Below are 15119 nucleotides of genomic sequence, written 5' to 3'. Positions count from 1 at the left end.
CTTAAACCTCGAGTGCTTCACCTGAGACCAAAGGCTTTATGCAAGTCTTCAACTGGAAGTGTTCTTGTTGCCTCTTTCTGAACAGTTACATTTTCATGAAATGATTCAGAATAAACTCAGATTTTTTCATAAAAAGAAACCCTTCCTAGTTAGTGATTTTAGTTATCTACATGTTCCCTTTGTTATTGATGCAATGAAGCAGGTAAAACTTCGTAACTTACTTGATATTATCAATTATCAACTACTGCAAAGTACCAAGCTAATGTTTTTAGAGAAGCAACTGTCATATTCTCACTGGGAAGTTTCAATGGTAAGCGCAGAGTCTATCACTTTGTAAAGCAAAGATAGAACTGGTTTTTCCCCTCACATGCATCACAATACCACACCATTGCTTACAATGCATTTTACCACAACACCATGAAATAGGCAGCACAAGGTTTGTCCTGCTAACTAGTCAGCCAGGGCAACTAGTTAAGTTGGAACAGTACGACAAACTTTCAGGCATACAAGATCTTTCTCAAGGTGGTATGTCTAAAAGCTTGTCTGATTATGGTAAGACTCCTAAAGATATTTCCCCATGACAAAATTTTTCTGGAAGTCATCATGGCCCTGCAAAATACCACCCTGAGAAATCAGTGTATTTACCTCTAGAAAGCCAACATCTGGGCCTATACTCCAAGACTAATCTTACCCGACTGCCTCACAACACGAAGAAAACAAAGAAAAATCTCCCACATCTTTTGCACAACTGAAATCCTACAGCTAGACAAAAATGTTGTGAGACACATTATAAGAGCGCTTATTAAGTACTGAAGTGATATTGTTATGTGTGTCAAATTCAAGCCCCTGTCTCCTGTGCGCTTTTACTCAGTATGCCTTACACACACTGGTTTTTCAGGATACATCAGTTGTTATGTCCTTGCAACCTGCCTTTTGAAAGTTTCTTCAGACAGAGGCAGAAGCTGGAAACAAGATTGTATGAAATTTAGATACTGCAATTCTAGATCTCAGGTCAGCTGCACCTATTTCAAGTTTAGGGTTGGATATTAGGACAGCATAGAAATATTTTGGGCACAGCACATTATGAAAAAAATAAATCTGATAGAGACCCACTCATTTATAAGCAGGTCTTACTGTTGAGACCGTTATCTCAGGTGCTCCGGTCTACAACACTGTCCCTGACGCTTTGGTGCAATCCAACAGATGCTTTGTGTGGTGCCATGGCACATATAAACCCAAACTGGTTTTCCTCTTTACTTTCACTGACAGAGTTTCTCAAGAAGTTGAATGAATCCCAGAGAGCTTCTAGCAACCCAAATGTTAAAGCCTTTTCTCTAAGGACAGTTCACTGGAGAACAGCACATCAGCAGGGAGACATACAGAGGCACTTGGGAATGTCAGAGGCGTGCATGAATGAACACTCACAAATAAGTCAGATGAACAGTACATTCTGCAATGACCTAATCAAAAAGACTGTACATCTTTATTTGTATTTGGTTCCAACATCATGTCTAAATTATCCCTCCGATTCACAGCACCTCACTTTGCTTTTTGTTCAACTTTGCCATACATCAAACTAATCCAACTCATTAACTGCATCTACTTTTTCATGCTTTAAAAATCTCAGTGACCATGGAGAAGTCCCAATCACTTCCCACTCTTCAAATCAAAACCTACCAGGAATCCTGACTGGCATTAGACTGGTAGGATGATATCAACAGCAAAAGTTTAAAACTCACATTACCTGGTGTCGGTTTGGATGCTCCCACTGTCAGCATTTCCAACAGACTCAGTAACTCTTTATCCAAAGCATGTATAAGAGTGCTAAGAGTTTGAAATTTCCCCTCTTCACCTTTTTGATCAAGGCTCATTGCCACAACCCTATCACTGTCCTAAGAGGCCTAAAGATGTCCATAAACCAGCATATTTGCTACTTTTACCTTCCACGGGCTAAAGATAAGAAAAGAACGCATAAAACCTTGCATATACCGAAGGCAGGGCATGGAAGCATCAAAGAGGGCAGACGTGCTGCAGAACTATGAACACAGCCCAGCATGAGCAGTTGGGTCTGGGCATGTGGACAGGGAGGACAGGAGGGAAACCTCAGGAGAAAGAAGTTGTTAATTGACTTGAGGCAATCTCACTTTGCTGAGAAGTTTGGCAAGAGATGGAAGGTCTGCAGAGATCTCCAATAAAAGCATCCTATTAAAGAATTCAACCAAACACCACACAGCAATCAGCAAAGAGCATTATCAGTTCTCCACAGAGGACTCACACTGGAAGACTTTTGTGTTTGCTTTCAAAAGGTAGTCACAGTCATTCAGCATCTTTTTAATCCCCAGTTGCACAGAAGGTGCATTACCATGCCATCTAGAAGTTTCTGTCCATGTCCAGTCATTTATTAAGTAGACAATAATTAAAAAGAGCAGGTGCTCCCCCACTCCCTTAAAACATTTATATCCTAAGTGTAAGACAAGGGCAGAAAAATCAATTTCTAGTTGTTGGCTGAATTAACACACATACTGACTCCAGTGGTCACATTGCAAATGAAAGACAATTTTCTTATCTGGAGTTAATATTTCTAAAGAGCAAGGGAAAGATAAGTCTGTCCTGAATATACAATTGGGCTGCATGATTTTGCAAGTGTAAAGTAAGCAGATGGGCTGGGTAGCAGGAGAGCCGTGTCACTCACTCAGTAGGTACTGTCCAGATAGCACATCAACACTTCTCCCGAGTTACACCCATCAGAGCTCCATGCTTCAAACTGCAATTCAGCAAGTAAGCTCTTAAATTATCCATAATTGCTTATTTTGTTCTGATTTTTTCATTCCTTGTTTGTTTGTAAAAGACTAGCCAGGCTGTCTGGGAACAGCTTGGCTGCATCATGGACTGAGAAATAGAACCCGACTATCACAGGAGGGGTAGCCCGCAGTGTCAGTTTTAGACAGCAGATGGTCGAGAGCAGAGAAAGCTTCCAAGCACATGGTATGCCAAAACTTCAGCAATTTTCTTTTTGTCAGGCAGCTTCCAGAAACACAAGATGTAGCTGAACCTCTTCACGCTGGCCAAGATTAAAATAAGAGAGCATAGTAGAATCTTACAAAATACTACCGCTTCCTAAAAATATTTAGGCTGCACAGTCTAAGCGAGATACCGCATGACTACAGCGGCTTCCTCTCCAATATTGGCTAAGGAATTAAATATGTAGAAAACATGACTGCTTTTTCAATATGTGGGCATCAGTGGACCAACAGCAAGATCCTGTTCTACCTCAGACACACCTTGACATGATGGAAAGGGAACAACTGGGCTAAAATGAGGATTCACATCAAAAGCATTTCAAGAAGTTGCTGAAGATGCATGTGCTACACATGTAATGAGTAAACACATGCAAAAGTACTCAGAAACATATACCAGACCTCCCTCTCAAAAATATTTGCCATTACTACATTCTTTTAGTATATAAAAAAAAAAGCCTGACAGCTTTCTAGCAAGATAAGGAGTTTCATACCTTTAAATTGTGACTGGCTCAATTCCTGTCCCAATTTTGTGATTTTAAAAAAAAAAAAATCAATAGCAACTGGATAAGCGCAACATAGACTGCATAAAAAGAAACGGTGACGTCGTTCCTGCTGCTAGTAGACAGAAGCCAAGACCAAGCATTTGAACGACAGCAGCTTGGTCCGCAGTTTCAGCTAGCACTAAACAATAAATGGATATGGATGAAAAGAGTTCTGTCTTCTCATTTCACACTGGTGCCTTAGAGAAACACAGAGGTGGTGTTAAGTCTATTTAAACTTCACATAGGCACTTACTTTCCTTAACTACCCAAATCCTTTTGTGGAAGTTACTTGAGTTTGTCAGAGAAAGACAGGATAAACAAGATCATGCAAGGAAGATTTGGTTTTGAGAATTTGTACAAGCTCTTCCCCCCATCCTCTTAATAGCTCTACTGGAAAGTTATAAAAATTAAAAGTGAAACCGAAAAAGGCCTGTTCACTGATTTCAGGAAGCTTCTACAAGCTTGTGATAGAACAAGGCTCTGAGAGTACAGCACAACAGAAAGCCCTAGTTGTCCCATCCACCCCAAACCCATTTCCAACTCAACAGCCTGCAACTGCAAGTTACAAGCTCAAATAAGTCTCCTGTCTCACAGAAGCTCTGCTCCTCCAGCATCCACCACCTTTTGTTTAATCAGCAGCCTCAGGCATTGAGCTTCACTCAATATACAGCTAGGTTTAAAAAACTTTACTTCCCACAGGTACATGCCCTCCTGAAACGAGTACAATCCAAAGTAACATGTTCTTTGAGAGTTATTTCCAGATATAGCTTCTCTCAAATTCACTGTCTTTCCTCAGAAAGGATCTAACTTGCCTTCATTTCTGTGTCCTGTTATAATAACCATCTGTCAAGCAAGCATTTCAGTTCAAAATAATAGAAGTACAATAAAGCAGGGATTCTATCCAACCCTCATCTGTAAATAGCTCTTCCAGAAAAAAAGAAACACAAAACATAACACCCACCTGCCTGAAGATCAAATTGGTTCAAATGTTTAAGAGCTATGACTAGAAATAGTACTTTAAACTGAAAAAATATTTTTCTAGTTTAAACTGCAAAAACAAAATTTGAAAAGATCAAACAATGATACATCTGGCCAGGAGTCTGGGGTTATTGCATAGATCAGCATCTGCAAGTACCACCATAAGAAGTGGCCAAGACCTGTCTCTGAATATCATTTAACAAATTACATCTTCAACCCAGACATTACTTAACATTATCGTTCTCTCTCTCTCAGCAGTTGCCTTAAAACTGGTTCAAGTGAGCAACAGCACCTCTACCAGTGTATACAGGAGGCTAACTGCTACGAAGTCTTTCCTTTCCCTGCCTACACTTATGATCAACGGGAAACGTGCAAAATGAGACTGCAGCTCCTACACAGCACAGGGTCCTGTCCTTGATGCTATGCAGATCCTGAGACACAGAAAGGATAATTGGTATGAAGAGGTCTCAAAGAGGGGAAAAAAAAAAACCACCATACAAAACCAAACGAAAACCACATACAAACAGCGGATAATTGGTATGAAGAGGTCTCAAAGAGGAAAAAAAAAAACAAAAACCACACAAAACCAAACGAAAACAACATACAAACAGCATTTTTCTGCAGAGCACACAGTGCAGAGGTCCATGGCAGCTCACCAATTCATATAGCTCAAGCTTTGAGAGACCCCAATTAAAATAACTGAAGACTCACATGATGTTAAATATATCTACAGCGTGAATTTTCATTGCCAAGATAGAATAGGTTTTGCCACAACAAGTGTAAACGTTTCTGTACTCTAGCTGCCATGTTGGACTGATGAGGAGTTGCTCTGATCTACTCAATGATCTTCACTGGCGAACCCTAACCCTGAATATAATCCGATTACACAGGGAGGTTACTGTTCCCTATCGGTTGCAAGCAGGGAATCCGTACACTCACATTCCTGCATACAAGAATGAAAAAAAATAATAATAATAAAAAGAAAAATCAGTAGTTTTGCAGCAGCTTATTTCAGAGTAACAACATGGCATGTAAACCAGCAGTGGAGGTCCGAGCAAGACTCAGTCCTGACACTTCGTTACCAATCCATTTGTCCCTTGCACCAGGCAAGGCTGAGGAGTTCAAGAAGCAAAGAACAGGAAAAGGGTTTTTAAATGTTTGGGCAATAGATTTGTCCTGAGCAAAATACACTTGCTTCCTCTGCAAGCACAACTCCCATAGACACAAAAATACGTTTGAAGTTTTTTTTTTTACCTCCTGTATTCAGCAGTGTGTTTAACCTTGGAGTTGTCAAGCTCCATCATGAATAATGAGCCATGACAACACTCCAAGTGATCCTTGGAGAACAGACCAATTTTTACTATATGCTATGCAAGGCAAAACACTGTTATCATATTCCCATGGTACTGTACCTGCTTTGAAAATATACAGTAATGTGGCCATCAAGAGGAGACCACAAGTAAATACAGAAAAAATAAGCTACTTCCTGATATTTCATCGCCTACAAACACAGAACAAGCAATAAAACATGTTACATCCTAATGGCTCCTATTTGAAATTAAACCAGGACCGAGAAGGAGATTTGTCTTGCTCAATATGCCTTTCACAAAAATATTTCACAGCCGAGGAACATCAGTGTTTGAAACAACCCACAGTGGCTACAATATGAAGAGAGCGCAGCCTGCAGCTCTCGCAGCAGCATTGTGCTTGGTGACATCTCACAGATCAGCACCAACGCAGGACAGGAGGGCAGCTTCTGCCCCAGGCAGCCTCCTGATGCTCTCAGAACCACCATAACTGGTCCCTGTACGCATGGTACTGCCAGAAAGTATAAGAAGAAACTGTAGTTGCTTGAATGACTGATTGAAGCTCCTCTAGACCAACATCCTAACCATGGCAAGGTAGGTCCTTAAGGCGACACAGGTAAACAAGCAATGGCAAAAGCCATTTCTGCTGTGCGCTTCCCAAGCTCAAGAGGTGGACAAAGACAGAACAAATAGATTCATCTAAAGAAAGGAAAAGCTAGGAAGAAGGAAGCTGAAGATTTAAACAGGTATTCACTCCTCTCCTGAACAACAACGGAGGGTTGTGGTTCCAAATCTCCCTTTTTAAAAAAAAAAAGAATCATTACCTGTTCAGGAAATAAATGCCAATTCATGAACCTGGAAAACACACATGTTCTCTAACAGACGCAAGCAGCTGTTTTGTGTTTCCGCAAAGGGGGAAAAACAAATATATCCTTATCGCTGACCTGTTTGCAACAAGGTATTTGTTCATAGCTTTGAAGTAGGAAAAACTTGCCTTTACTTCTGTGCAGTTTCCTGGTCTCGTTGCCGCAACCAACACCACAGCGCATCACTTCCCCCTCTGTGGAGGGGTAGCACTTTACTCACACTTCAGTTTCAAAAGTTAATATAAACTATGGGACCTTTCCAAAAGCTCTGGAGAGCAGGAAAGCAGCAACGTCAGAAAGGAGATGCTTGCCCTTCCTCAAGCTGCTAAGTTCACAGTGTCAGACAGCAGAAACTAGCCCTGAGCACTTTGAGGAGTTTTAAGTGCTAACACATCTCCTTCCCACTGAATTGCCCTTAAAAACCGAGTCCTCTCCTGCAACACTGGATGACTCTTAGAGAGCCAAAGTCAGCAAATCTCTTGAGTTCCTGTCTATGGCTGAAGTTGGAGAAGAGCCTCTACCACTGAAGCGATAACATAGTTACACATGATAATGTATTTACTGACAATTTCCTTTTCCATTCAGGGGTATAGTCACCCATAGCTCTCCTCCACCTGCTCCCCTTCCCCTCTCCCACATACATTTTGCAGCTACCCACATCACACTGTATCTCCCCTTCCCCAAATCAGCGAGACCTGTGCTACCACCCCACGCAGCATTACCACCATCTCTGGTTCAAAACAGTTCTGCTCTTAACAGAGGACTCGCTCTATACTCAAAGAAGTCCCCCCAATTACAGGGACAGTAATTTTCTTTTTAGTATTATAGTTAAAACGCCCTCAGCCCTCCGCATATGCTGTCTCAGTTTCCCCGACTTCCTGATAATATATTTCCATTTATGCCCCACATCACAGCTCTGCACATTCAGCAATTCCATTGCCCTGCTAGCAATATTCAGCAATAAGATCCCTTTAAAGACGGTTAATTACAGATTTCACTTGAACAAAAATTGGTACTGGGCCAATCTGTAAGCTCTTTAATAAGCTTTCAAACTTCTCTTCGCACCCGGCAAGACTTTGTTCTCCAGCAGCAGCAGCGACGTAGCTCTAAAAGCAAAGGTGGAAAGCTTGCTGCTGCAAGAGGAGGAGGGAAGGTCATAGCTCAAATTCTTCTTGCAGCACTGCACCTTCTCCATGCGAGTCTTTCCCTGGAGATAATACTGCCCCTGTTGCACAGAAGAAAAACTAAGGAAGCCAGTTCAGATATGACAAAAAAACCAAAAAGTAGTCACCACAAAAAAAAAAGTTGACAGTTGTATCTGAGGAGGAACAAAGACCAGTATGACAGAAAGTGGGTCAAGGACTCAAAAATTAGGAACAATTAACAACGCATGGTCATGCACACGCATGGAGTGTGGCATTTTCCAAGAACACTTGTGTGAAGATGGGAGTTCCAGATTTCAAAGGGATGGAGGAACCCAATGCAAAGTCTCTCAAGCACCTCAGGATCTAGCTCCATAACAGAACAAATGTTTTCTGCCTACATATGCCAGACTTAGCACAGAAAACAGTGATCCCACCTGTGGATGCTCCTCTCCACCTTTGTACTGATGCCACTTCTGTTCTCTGTAAGCTGTGCCCAGAACACCTGGTGAAATCACATTTCGGCCAAACCATTCTTCTGAGGGGAATTGATGCAAGGCTCTGCAAAACACCCCCCGTGCTACCTGCCTGATAACTAGGGTGGAACCTGAAGAGAGTAATTGGTAAAATGATGGTCAACAGAAAGATGGTCCTGTTTTGAAGATACAAGATTAGCACCCAGGAAAACTGCACAAGAGCTTTCTGTGCGATTTAGACAAGTCATCAATTTTCCACTTTGGTCAACAACTACACGGCATCACATGCAGATGTCACACCCAATACACTAAAATACTGCTGTCAGAGTCGCTGAGTGCCCAGAAAATCCCAGCTGGAATCTGTGGGAACCACGCACGCTAAGTACACAGCTGTCGGGAAGTCTCCAACTGGGAACTCAACCCACAGGCACTTGAAAAAGAAGAGTTATGAGTGTTACACATGTAAAACATACACATCAATAATGTGTATCTATTTGACAGAGATTAAACCCATGAATATCTACAACATCCTCAGCTTTTAACATACCTAAAGGTTTTCCCTACTGGGACATGCCACACTAAAAGAATGACTTGTGACAGTAGCAGACTTTTCTCCTATATATAGGCCAGCCTTTAAGAGGCCAACAGAACCATGCTTACAAAAGGACTACACACCAACTCCCAAGACACTATTAAAACATATTTTAAGCGTCTTGGGGGACACCTTTGGGGGCAGGGAAACACACTCATGGTACAACCATAAAGCTTCACACATTAATTTTGAAAGGTAAACCACAAGTCTGACCACTCCCCAATCCCTAAAAGCTGAGAATAAAAAAGTGGCAGGAAAGGAAATACCTTTTTCTAGCCTTATTCTCTGAAGTACCCACACAGATTTTACTGAAACATTTGCAGGACTTCCCACCTGAAGACAGATTTAGCAAGACGAATTTAATCTAGAACCTCAAGACTATCAAAATACGAGTACCTGAACACAGACTACCATAACAGGAAACCTTAAGAAACCCAAGATGCATGTTAATAGATGCTCTAATTATTAATGTGCACACACACAGAGCTTATCAGAAGTGCCAAGGCATTTCAAAGGAAAAGCACTATTCAAATACAGTTGCTGGCAAATATCTATATCACCACCATATTCTCTCGCTGGTTTTGACTCAACTCGGTGGACATCAAGTTAATCCCACAGGACAGTATCATTCACTTTTATAATAGCTACTGACCTCATTTCTGTGTTTGAGCCCTGCTGTAGTGTCATGACTAAATGTGGCAAGCAACAAATCATGCTGTCAGCAGCCGGTGCCTGTCCTTTCTCCTTTCAAAGCTTTCATTCATTTCTGCATTTTTTAAAGACATGCTGCTTCAAAACAGCTGATCCAGATGGTGGATATTTGGATTTCAACCTTCCCACATGGTGATGTGGCTCAAGAAAATAAAAACTGTCGCTACCTGCTGCTGACCTACTTCTTTCTTTAATTTGTTTCCTGCCATACAAGAGAATAAACGGCACAGTTCATTGAACTAGTCCTCCACACCTACCCACCGCTATGTAGCGAATATAAAATAAGATCAACAAGGAAGGAGGAGGAAGGTTAAAAAAAAAAATGCAGCATGATCCAGTGGGCGGTAGTGGGGAGCAACTCTCACCTCTATCATAGTCATCCTCCTCTATTGCTTTTTCCTGAAGCCTCTGAAGCCGTGAGATCAAGGATTTTATCTATGCAAAGAGAAAATAGTTAATTATGAAGAAGTTGCATTTAAAAATATTTAGACTATTAACCACTACATAAATTTATTGGATTACTACATTGCTAGAACAGCCCAATTTTGAGAGTTAAGCCCAACATTTGTTAAGTGGACAGACCTACTTGGAATTGAACCGCAGCTACTTGAGCCAAGCATGGCTTTAATCCAAACACATACAGAGAACAACAAACAGTATTTCTTGAAAAGTAAAAGAGATCATGTGACCATAGGATATTTTTCACCCTCTGAATAAATCAAAGTAAGGATTATTAGAGGATTCTGTCAGCATGACATCTACTTCTGATCACATTGTACTCAACAGTGTGTTCTTGAGCCCATTCTAACAATTTTTTGCCTATATGAGTTTTGTACAGAACAAATCCAGAATTTCCACATGCAAACCACATTTTCTTCTACAAGTAAAAAGAGAAATATAGTATGAAGGTTTTGGAACAGGGATACTCAATGTTACGGCACAGAAAATCATGTTCATATGCAGCCAGTGAAAATATAATTTAGGCTCATCTATATAACACTGATGTTTGCATTTTCAGAAATGGTCACACTGCATATGCTAGATGGGGAAAAAAGGCAAAACACCAAAAATAGGTATGCCACATACAAGGTGCCCTTTCACACCCAAAAAGAAACTCTTACCATAAAAAAGTTTTATTTCAAAAGTTACTGCTTTTCTTTGTTATAACACAAAGGGTTTGGACCAAAGTTCTACATTTACTAAAAAATTTGTAAGGCTAAGTGTGCAAAGGCCATTACAAGTTTTTACTGTTAGAACAATTTGGTTAGAAGGTAGGCAGTCCTCTCCTCATTGCCATGCCAGCCACAGTCTAACATGGCTACAGTTACAAGACTGAAAAGTGTTTTCTTATTAAATTTATACATGACTGGTATGTACCACACAAGTCATTATCAGCACTGAAAAAGGTAAGCCTAGAAAAAGCAGCAGCATATATTCTCATAGTCCAAAGCCTGACGGTGCTTGCAAAAGCATTTTCCAACACGAGAAAATCCATACTTTAGACATTATGCATTTACAAAAGATTTTGGTCCTCCCTGAACCTCTTAAGTATTTAAATCCCTGTATTTAAACTCTAAATTGCATAAAGAAAATTAGGTACAGCCAGTCAACAACTTAATAGAAACACTCAGTTATCATGACTATACCATCAACACATAAATTAGGCAAGACATTTAAATTAATTGTATTCCTTCTTAAATATGGTATGTGAAAGTGGACTAGTCAGAAAAGAACTATAAAAAATAAAGCCAGAAAAGAATCAAAAAAACCCCACTTGATTAATAATAGGCTATAGGATGTCCCAGAGGAAAAACAAAACCACATAAAAACCAACATTGTATAGACTCCCTTTTCCTCAAGGCTTTATTTTTCGTATCCTGAATCTCCAATCTTTTTTCTCTCCGAGGCTGGTGAGGAATGTGCAACATATTGAAGGGAGGAGCTCCGAATTCTCACCATAAATTATTTTCTGTATTTTATGCCATACTTTTGATAGAGTTTTAAAGAAGCCTGCAGTAGGAATGATTCAAATGACACTTTTTTCATATATATGATGTATAACAACCATCTATACTGAGAGTTCAGCTTCAGCGCCGTTTGCAGTGTTTATTCCATCATGTGCTCACAGTGGCAGGTCATTTAAAGTCGGCGTGGGTACCACAGCACAGGCATGCCCAACGGCAAACTGACTGATGCTGTCACAGTAAAGTGCTTTCTATTTGCAGGCTGGTAAGATGTTTGGAGCTCAACTAATCAAAGAGCTGCTTCACTGTGGCATGTCCTGTATCTGTGCTGTGTGATGACCACTGTTTCGTTTTTTTAAAAGTACAGAAAAAGCATAATTTTAACAACTTTTGTATTGTCTCCTTTGCTTGACTACAGTTGCCTTTGTTCCCTTCTGAAAAGTTTGAGACTTTCTCATTATCATTACAAGAGGAAGGTGCTTCAAATTAAACATACACGACTGGCTAACCAAGGGCAAAGACATTTAAGGGCACAAATCCCCAATTCTCCATTCAATGAATTAACGAATCCAGAAATTAAAGATAGCAATGTTTCTTTTGTACCTATCAAATAAGCATACTGAAAAGACAGAAGAATAATTTCCTATTTTGATTATGTTACATATTGCCAAATTTGCAGAGAACTAATTTCCCAAACCATCCCAGACTATGGGCACATTGTCATTCCAGGCACGAAGCCAAAGAAACTGCTCCATATCGATGTGTGCAAAGTCTGTAAACAAGAGAATCTACTTTGAGTTCTACATGTGTTCTCTATGAAAAGTAAGTATTAGAGAACATCATAAGTGCAGGTCAGATGTCATGGAGAGTATAGCAAGAATAAAAGCTTCTCGACCTCCTGTCTGACCCAGCCAGCAGGATTGTGCAAAGCCTCTCCAGAGCAGGTTGTTTCACCAGGCCTAAAGACAATATAGGGCATCTCAGCACATATCTCTGAGCTGAGAAGTCACAAGAACCTTGGTTTCTCAAAGGCATCTGAGAAACTCAGGGCACTAGGGTGACAATAAAACACAACCCCCCCCAAAAAAAAAGAAAAAAAAAAAACAAAAAACCACCCACCACACCAGAAGAAAATCCACCCTGCACTTTAGCGCACCTTGAACAAATTTGTGAAATCCATCGTGTCCACATTAATCTCTGGATCACTGCTTCCTGCATGCACAATAAAGCCAATATTTGGCATCTTATTGTAGGTAAACTCAGAGTGGTTTCCCTCCGATGCTCACCACACCAGCCCAAAAACTATGTAACAAAACATAACTGATTCTTCAAGTTTCCTCACCCCTCTCCCACAAAGAACACAGAGACTGCCTGTATATGTGGTAGGTATACATGTCGGTATACACATGTACAAAAAGACAGACTCCTGACTCAACAGCCCAGTACTGCTCTGGGGTGGATTTGAAAAAAGGCTCAATTGCCATTTGGAGTTAGAGCAGGGACTTGACTCCCATTTTTCTTCGTGCAGGGAGAGTACCCATCTATTAGATTACAGGTTACTCTCATAAAGGTACCTCACTCCAAGAAATCTTTGGCTAAGCTTACACATCTCCAATTACAAAGTTTAGCGTTGTTAAATCATGGTGCTTCAAGCAAAGAGTTCTTATCACCCCAAAGTTTTGTACCACAATATACTCCAAGCTGCAGACAAAATAACCACCTGTGAAAGAAAATGATACTTGTTGAATTCAGAAACTGAGGTGTGACACATTAGAAACGAGAGGATCACAGTTTCAGTAGAACATAGGAATAGGGTACTGCCACAACATCACCTTTTTTTTTAAGAATCAAAAAGAAAATGAAACCTGTTCTCTCACTTTCATCATGCAGAGTGTTACTGTAGACCTCTATGAACAAATGCTGCAAAAGCCATGAATATCCCAACTACTACATCAACTTTGACTTTGGCATTATAAATACAAATGTACTGAGGGCCAGGGGAAGGAATCAAAGATGCAGTGGGATTACTAACCTTTAATGTACTGCGGTTTCCAAGCAGGCAGTCCTGTAGCACTGGTTCATACCTTTTCATCAAAGTATCCCAGTTATGGTCACTAACAGTAAAGCTACTTTCATAGCCTGAGGTGACAGAAGAGCCAGCAGATGCTGCGTCCGAGGAATCTGTAGAATATGAAAACGTTGCATCTGTATCCGAGAGAGAGACAGTCTCACAGTCCTGTAGTTTATCATTTGCTGCGGTCTCACTTTCATACTCCAAATCCTCACTGGGCCTGGAGAAGCAAGGCAAGGCTCCCAGGTGCTCACAAGTTTGTACCATCTCTTCTGACCTCTGCAGATTTCCTGTCATGCTGGGATGCAGAACATATTCAGCCTCCTCAATGGCTGACTTGCCTTCAGCATCGCTTACTCCAGAGGCCGAGTTCAGGGAGAGCTGTATGAAGCTGAAACTTGAACGAAAGCTATCGTGTGCACCAACAGAACGAAAAATATCATCTTTGTTTTGATATTCACAGTTGTTATTCACTTCTGACCGATCCAAAGCATACATGTTTGGGGGCTTGCTTACTTTGGCGCCATGATTTTTCTGCTGTGTACAGCATACAGTAGAAACATCTCCCTTGCTTGTTGCTGCAACATTGTAAACCTCTATCACTGTGTTTTCTGACTGTGGACTCTTGCAACATGGAAGACTTTTGCAGTGTCCCGGCATATTTCCAGCGGTGGTCAATGTTGTTACCCCATTCGCAGGAACTACAGCACTACTCGCTGCACTATAGCGTACAAATTCAAAGTTATTTTGGCACCGTCTGCATAAAGAGCACTTCTCAAAGTTTCCACAATGTTCCCTGTCATGTTTGAGCTCTTCTGGGCTGAACGGTTTGCAGGCACCCAGGGACTGAAACTCTATCTGTCGCTGAGCTTCTGGCCTCATATACCCAGGTCTTTTTGCCAGTTTCTTTTTACGAAGAGAGCCTGCAGGCATTAAGTGCTCCTGACCATCTGGGAGAGGGGGGAAGAAAAGAAAAAAAAAAAGTCATTAAAGTGTTTCTGCAGTTTTCTAGGCTTAACATATTGTAGCATCTGAAAATAACTGTTTCAGCAATTTCAAACAGGGCATCACTTTCCATTTCAACAAAGACACTGACCATACTGCAGATAAAGGAGGAAAGGTGTTGCCAGAGAACACTGTGAGTATTCATTTACTTTCTAAAGAGTTTGCACCTGCTTTTAAGTGAACTCACTATGATGAATCACATCATCTTCCCTTTTCATAGCACCTCTCTGTGCTTTTTCATTCTCAATTTGCTTGGCAGCACACTAAAGCACAGACCTTAGTTCAAGTCTCTCTGATCCAGAATAATTTTCAGACTTAAAAGCGCATCTAGGATAAGACTAAATCTGCATCAAAAAGATGAGAACCATACTCACAAAGAAGTCTTGTGCATAACCTGCTGTTGCTCGTGTCCAGTTTCTTGTGTTAATATCTGTGTTTTATTAGC

General features: G+C 40.8%; 1 protein-coding gene across 1 annotated transcript in view; it reads right to left on the bottom strand.

Moving 5' to 3' along the window:
• Positions 1 to 14619, bottom strand: part of LOC104166125 (disrupted in schizophrenia 1 protein-like) — a gene marked incomplete at both ends in the record, with an annotated part of 40376 nt that extends 25757 nt beyond the window's left edge. Inside the window, 2 exons of the mRNA XM_009705954.1 lie at positions 10000 to 10069; positions 13631 to 14619. Of these exons, the coding sequence (XP_009704256.1) occupies positions 10000 to 10069; positions 13631 to 14619 (1059 nt within the window). The remainder of the gene's footprint in view (positions 1 to 9999; positions 10070 to 13630) is intronic.
• Positions 14620 to 15119: the final 500 nt, after the last annotated feature.

This window comes from Cariama cristata, unplaced genomic scaffold, assembly GCF_000690535.1.
Source record: "Cariama cristata isolate BGI_N322 unplaced genomic scaffold, ASM69053v1 scaffold2948, whole genome shotgun sequence".
Classification (NCBI taxonomy): Eukaryota; Metazoa; Chordata; class Aves; order Cariamiformes; family Cariamidae; genus Cariama; species Cariama cristata.
This window is presented reverse-complemented; position numbering and strand designations above follow the sequence as displayed.